Consider the following 7,203-nt stretch of genomic DNA (forward strand, 5'->3'; position numbering starts at 1 on the left):
TTTGTATGTTGGATCTTGTTAGTCGGTAGATTTTACCACTTAACTCTTCAACGTAATATGCCCACCAAGTGGCTATCTAAACTAACAGTTGGGTGTGATGATTTTCTACATCAACTCTATGCTTATTTTGGAAGGCGCAACTACCTTCTTATGATTGAAAATAATAAAAATGAAACACATATGCTTTCAACCAGAAAGAAAATAAGGAAGGGAACTTTTAACCAGAAAGTTTTGAAAGGTTAAAATCTCATATATCTAAAGAAAATTAAAGAACACAAAGTTTTTTTCAATTGAAAGATATCACTAACTATCACTGATTTTTCATTTAACTTAACACAAAGTTGATCATTAAATAACAATTTACAAATTCATAACCATAAAACACTTCAACAGTATGCATAAGGAATAACATCCCACAGTAATGCATTCAACATAAGATAATGAGCAACCCATAAATCATAACACATAGCTCACAATTTGTAGGCTCACTTTTGGATGTTATTTCATTAATCACTAAAGTTCTTCTATGTTTTTATCTATTATCCCTTAACACCACAAAACTTATGAATATATACGCATCAAGTACAATAATTGATTTTGCTAACCAATGATTTCTTGAAAATAACCACCCCAAAGATCAATGAAAGTCTTAGAAAATAACATAAAAGAAAAATAGCTCTCTAGAGCCTATAGTTTTTGACAACACATCAAAAAAGTAACATAATTAAGAAATTATAACTAATCATCACTAATTCCCTTTTCCTAACTCTTTGTGCTTCATTCTTTGGGTCCACGTGTGTCACTACCTGGACTCGTGCATCTTGCTCTTGTACCTTTGCAATATAAATTTTGTATCTAGTGATGAATCCAGATAGTGTTTCAGATTGTGTTTTACCTATTATGTTTATCCTTGCCTTATATTTGGCTATCTTTCATTCAGTTTCAATAACCTTTGGATGAATTTCTTCAACTTCTTTAAAATTAGGAATACGTTCTGATAAGTGCCACAAATTTTTTATCGCTCCTTCATTTACTTTTTCCGTAGAAAGGCTTTCTTGTATTTTATCTTTAAACTCATAGATTACTACAACATCATTTCTTAACTTTTCTTGTTCTTTTTCATATATCTCTTTTTCTAGAAGCATAAAGTGGGACACTTTGTTCTGGATATCTCATTGGAACTGAACTAATATTTGCCTTATATAATTATTCACGTCTTCATAAGTATCCATTCCTCATTCCAATGTATCCATCCAAGTTACGAATTCAAAATCAATTGCCCTATTTATTATTTCTTCGCCTATTGCGATTGCAGGAGACATCTTGGAAATTTATTGAAGTTGAAATAAAACAACTGACATATCGCCACTCTCCTTTTTGAGAACTAACAGATTTTTTCTCCATATTTTCAACTTACTAGTTATTAATGGATACATTTTCATGCCTTCATGAATGAAAGATATTATATCAATAACGAGTTTTTCCACCCACTTATCCATTACTACGGTAAAATTTTGGGCTCTTTTGATTTGCTTCAATTTATTAGGGTCCAACCCATCAACATGAACATACATATCTTTCTCAATGATCATATCCTCTCCTTGCAGAACAAATCAAATAAAAGAGATCAAATAATTTACATGCTTAAGAAACTCCAAATTCTTGTGTTCTTCTATCCTTACCCTCTAAGCTAAGGCATCGACAAAAGTGGTAGCATTGTAAATATCTCCTTCTGAAGTAGGTGGACCCATATCAAAACTGCTCAAAGTAAAATACTTTTATGTAACTTTGTGCTCATTTTTCTCACCAACAAAATCAACTATGTCAAGGTATCTTCAATCAGTGTTAGGATCTATTACCACCCTAGACATTATTTTATCCAGGGGCTTTTCAGCTTATGAGTCCCTTGCAACAATTTGGTGATAGTATCTACTTTTGTTTCAAGCATAGATATATACCTCTTTTTATTTTCAATAGCTTCTTTGACCCAAGGAGATGAGGTAGCTGGAGTAGGATTAGAGACATTGATAATGGCATTATTTGGTGGAGGGCTAGTAAATTGGGAAAGGCGGAGACTGTTAAGAACATCAAATTCTGGATTATCAAATATTGAATTGGGAATATTATTTCTTTCAATTTGGTGGAAGATGAGGATATCACTCTCTCGAGTACCACCATTGGCATAGGCAAGAATAACAATAGTAGGGGAAGAAGGGGTGGAAACCTTTTTATTAGCAATTCTTTTCAAAGAAGAGGGGATACTCATTTCACATTTTTATTTCAATTTTAGATATTTTTCTGGTTCTTCACCATCCCCACCTAGTTGAGAGGTTTCCCTTGAGGGAGTGGATATTGAGGAGATAGAAACATTGGTGGGATTGAGACTCTATGATTCATTTTCTTTACCACTAGTGGACCCTTTAGGAGTTGAAGATGTAGAGTATTCCTTGACTTTCTTCTCAATCCATCTCTTAGTTCTTTCTACCATGTGAGAAGTCCTATTTTCCACATCTATGTCATTTTTGTCATGCCAGGTTAGTAATTGTATGGAAGAAAGTGTAATATTTTTGTACACTGCATCAATGAACTTCGAGATATCACCAACCAATTTAGCATGTATAAGAATACGTAGCTCAAACTTCCTAACCTGATCCAATGTCATTCTCATCAGATTTCTCCTTTGTACTTCTCTTATATCTACACAGTCCTCTCAATAATCCTCTATATGGAGTTGATGCAACTAGGATTTCCCCGCTTTAAAATTATCATGTACATAACCTTTGATATCAAAAGAGGCTCTTCAAGGTATGGACTAGAATTTAAACTTAGAGAGAAGCCTCTTTGTGGTGGAAGCAACATCAAAACTCTTACTAGGAGTATAAAATAATTTGATACATACCTAGGAAACTTATAAGGGTTCTGATCAAATCCTCCAATTTTGGGGTAAGAGAAACTATCAAATTAAATGGAGAAGCTACCATAATGCTTAACAAGGATTGTAGCTTTAATAGAAATCCTCATCTCTGATAATCCTTCAATTTTCTTAATCATCACCCACATGAAAGAATCATTGACATCATAAAAGTTATCCATCCCAGCTTGTTTTTGCAACTAAGGAAAAACTTCAAAAATAGGTTGGTCGAAGATATGAGATTCTAGGGTTTTGAGACCTAGCTAGGTATCTTGAGTGGTCGCCAACACATAATTCAACAAGGAACACATATGGAAGGAACTTGTCTGCCTAAAATGAGCTCATGTAACGGCTGGCTTATTATCTCTCCCTAATCGATGTAATGTTTATCTCTGCAAATCAGTGTGATGAATTTATACATCTAGGCCACAAATTGTTCAGCTGTTAGGCTCTCGAATATGCAGTGTAACAAGACAATTGCATACTCAATCTCCTTTACAAAAAGGTCCTTATTTAGAAATGAAGGTAGGTGATCGACCCTCCTGCTTTGTTTTGAGCCAAGCTGTAGCAATTCTGTTCAAGCACCATTCTTCTTTATCATAAAAATATTCCCAAGCTTTCTCAATTGACATATCTATAAAAAATTCTCGCTCTGGTTATTTAAGAGAATGCAAGGAATGAGAAGAAATTTCACTAGATAAACTCATGGAGAGGAACAAATCTCACCACCTAACTTCAGACAATGAGCTGAAAATAGCTTAAATAACATTTTTAGTTACCAAAGAGAAGGAAAAAGCTTCACAATTCAACCTGAATTCCTGCATGCACCCATTTCCTTCCTCCAATGCTCAGATGCTTTGAATTTCATTCTCTAGGTTTCTCATAATGAGGTCCAACTTCAAACAATACCACCTTTTTAAAAGGAGCATTTAATTTTTGTCCATTTTCGCAACAATGGTACATGTCGATTTAATAGGTGTCTTTCGTGGCTAAAGGGAACAATAAATGCCTCATGTGCACTACTTTTGTGAAAGTACAAGTCCTTGGAAGACGCAGACCATCATAGTCGACAAGTCGGTAGCTTTCTTGAAGTTACCAGCCATTAAGAAATAATTTTGTAGCTTATGCATCTACCAAACCCGTCGACTATGTAAGCTTAGAACAAAACTTAGTTCACATTCTACCTGGGCGACAAAGTCAGTCCCTTTATGAACATTCTTTTCAAAGCAGTAAAGGTAAGACAATTAGGAAATACTTCAAAAATACCAACGACAAAGACTTAAAAGAGGAAAACCAATATGATGTGCACTTTAGCACGGTCCTGTAGGTTGGCATCTTTATGAACCTTTCTAAAGTGAAAGACTAAGTATAATTCTTAGAAAACTGACTGACAAAGTATTCGAGGGGGCATAGATGACCGACTTCATATGTAAAGTTGACAATAATGAAGGTAGGATCCGGAGTAAGCATGATATACACGAGGCATGAACCCAAAAAAATTAAACTAGGTAACAGATCTTTAATAGTTTCTTTGATAGTTTTTGTTAACATATTTATATCTCAATCGTATCACTTGATTACGCGTGTCTATATATTTATTATTTAAGTTTGTTGTGTTATCTCAGAGTTATCTTCACGATTTGGTCTACGATCCTGTTCTCAAGTCAATCCAAGTAAGGCAAGACTAATCATTTGGACCACACGATAACCTACAAAGGACCCACCCTAGGCGTGGCTGGTTAAACTGAATTTTTCCTCTAAATGAAGTTTGAACTTACATCAATGGTCTGTGTCTTTCAACAACTCAACTAATCAATCTACACCCTGAAATCAAAATATAATTAAAATTATTAAAATAATTTAAAATTACATGTAGAAACTCTTCAAATAAAAATACTTTGTAGCAGGCTTGTTATTGCCAACTTTATTTATAGAGTGGGCTTTTTCTCTTGGACAATGGCTTTTGTAAGGCCACGTCAATTATTTGCTTCATTTCCTTCCTACAACTCAGGTCAAGTAAAAACCCTAGTGCCCATAAAACATGCATATACAGCCACTTATTATCCTACTGGAGATCGATAAAAATATATACTAGTGGCTCTGGTGAAATAGAGAATTTGGCTACAGTACTTCGGTGTGTGAAATTCTACGGTCCTTGTCTTCAACATCATCATTTTCTCCAGAGATTTCTTCCAGGGATCTGCCATTTGTTTCGGGCACGAGAAACGTGAATACAAAACCCAGAGCATTGGTAAAAGCGAGTATAGTCAGAGCAGTCTTGAGATGCCCCTGTTTCGGATCAGCAAGATAACCAGCCCCAAAAGCGCCAACGATGGCCCCCAACTTTCCCATGGCAGCCGATATGCCATGGCAAGTCGACCGGAATCTCGCCGGGAAGAGCTCGGCCGGGACAATGAAAGTGGTGCTGTTGGGCCCGAAATTTGCAAAGAAAAAGGTGAATGCATAGAGAACAATGAATCCTATCCCGTTATCTTTGAAGTAATCGAACTTGATAGTGAGGACGAACATGAAGAAGGACATAAAGAAGAACCCGACGAGCTGAATGACAAAGCGGCCTATAATGTCGATCAGGAATACCGTGCACCAGTACCCAGGAATTATTGATACCATTGCAATTCTCACCTGCGCCCATGCAATCATCTGTACCTCATGTATGGCTCCCATTGTGCTGGATTTATGGATCCAACCCACGGCTGCAAACATTTCCTTTTGAAACAGATTTTGGCTGTAGAAGGCAATGTCAAGGAGGAACCAGGTGGACGTGGTGCCCAGGAGGTGTTGACCGTGGCGCCTTAAGAACTGAACCGAAAGCAATCTGAATTCCGGCTCGTTCGACTGAATTTTGCCTTGGTTTTCTTCGATGTCGACCCTCAGAACTCTCGACATGTCCGCCGCCGCTTTGCTTGCGTTCTTGGCTACCAGGGCCGTGTAGCGAGCAGTCTCGGGCATCTTCATTCGCCAGTAAAACGTAAGCGCCGCCGGTAGTGCTCCGAACATCAGGATAATTCTCCACACATAGTCTGCTTGATGGGATATTTGGGTGTGTGAAAGGCCTCGCTCATACTTTCTAAATGCGGCGGAGACGATGAGAGCTACCATCCCACCGGCCAGGATACCGAATCCCTGCATGGCGAAGACGGCTGCGAGGAAGGCTCCTCTGGTCTTCTTGTTGGCGTACTCAGACATTATGGTGGCGGACAATGGATAATCTCCCCCTATGCCGAAACCCAGCCAGAATCTGAAGAAACATAGCGTGACCATTACGCCTTCCCTATTACTGCTGAAGGAGAGACCTTGCGTGATGGAGCACACCCCCATGAGCATAAGAGTCATTGCGTACACTTTCTTTCGGCCCAGTTTATCACCCATGTACCCGAAGAAGAGCTGCCCCGCAAGAGTTCCGCACAAGGCCACCCCCGTGACTGCAGACAATACGTTCCTGGGCAAAAGACCGGGCGGCGAGTTATGTGGATAGTAGATTCGTCCCAACAGTTTGGTGACAGTCGTAATGGAGAAGAGATCGTAGGCATCGGTAAAGAAGCCCATTCCGGCAATTACGATGGCCGTGAAATGGTACCACTGTGTTTTTGCTGCGTCCAGAGCCGTCAGCACGTCCAGCTGCTTCTTCGCCATGGTTGGAAATCCAAATCCACTCACCTGCAAGCAGAGAAAAACAGAGCCATCACAACTAAGAAAACAAAGAAAATAAGATAAGATGAAGACCTGCCCCTCCCCACAATTGGGTGGGAGTCCTCCATCTATCAGCACATATGGACATACCCCTCAAAAGTTACAGAGCAAATCTTAGGCTCCCAAAACATTTGCTTGAAGAAATCAATCTATTCATTGAGCTCATATAGAGATTTTTAATTCTATCAGAATATACTTTGATGATTGATTTCAATGACATATCGTCTTCGTTGGTTTTCTTGGTTTCGTAGCCAGAATTGAACGTATTAAGCAAAAATGCTTTCATATGCTTTATTCTCTTCGTTGGAGATGTGGCCCTTTAGGCTCTTACTTTGTGTTCTCAGACATCACGTAGGCCATTCCACCTTTGCGTTGTGTTCTCAGTCGTTCCTTATATTTTAAGATACAAAATCATTTATGAGTTCCTAATGGAATTGCCTTTTTTGGATGTAAACGACAGCCCAAAGATTTTATTCTCGTTTTATTTTTTTTCTGTCTCCAATTTCCCTGCACTGCTACGTAAAGAAATTATTTTAATTACCGGCCAACGAACGTCGAGGTATGAATTTTCAGCGATGAGC

The 7,203-nt window shown here is 38.1% G+C and overlaps 1 protein-coding gene across 1 annotated transcript; it reads right to left on the reverse strand.

Moving 5' to 3' along the window:
- Positions 1-3,332: 3,332 nt before the first annotated feature.
- On the reverse strand, positions 3,333-6,565 carry LOC131061486 (probable inorganic phosphate transporter 1-3). The gene is made up of 2 exons (XM_057995183.2): positions 5,078-6,565; positions 3,333-3,473 (listed from the first exon to the last, which is right to left on the reverse strand). Exons 1-2 carry the CDS (start codon positions 6,563-6,565, stop codon positions 3,333-3,335), a joined length of 1,629 nt encoding a protein of 542 aa, XP_057851166.2.
- Positions 6,566-7,203: the final 638 nt, after the last annotated feature.

The sequence above is a fragment of the Cryptomeria japonica genome, chromosome 8, assembly GCF_030272615.1.
Source record: "Cryptomeria japonica chromosome 8, Sugi_1.0, whole genome shotgun sequence".
NCBI lineage: Eukaryota > Viridiplantae > Streptophyta > Pinopsida > Cupressales > Cupressaceae > Cryptomeria > Cryptomeria japonica.

Excerpts from the sequence above, each read along its gene's own strand:
- LOC131061486 (XM_057995183.2), bottom strand. The coding sequence starts at position 6,565 with ATGGCGAAGAAGCAGCTGGACGTGCTGACGGCTCTGGACGCAGCAAAA. Across the intron at positions 3,474-5,077 it reads TCTCTGGAGAAAATGATGAT|CTTGGCTCAAAACAAAGCAG; the intron begins GTTGAAGACAAG and ends GAATTGCTACAG.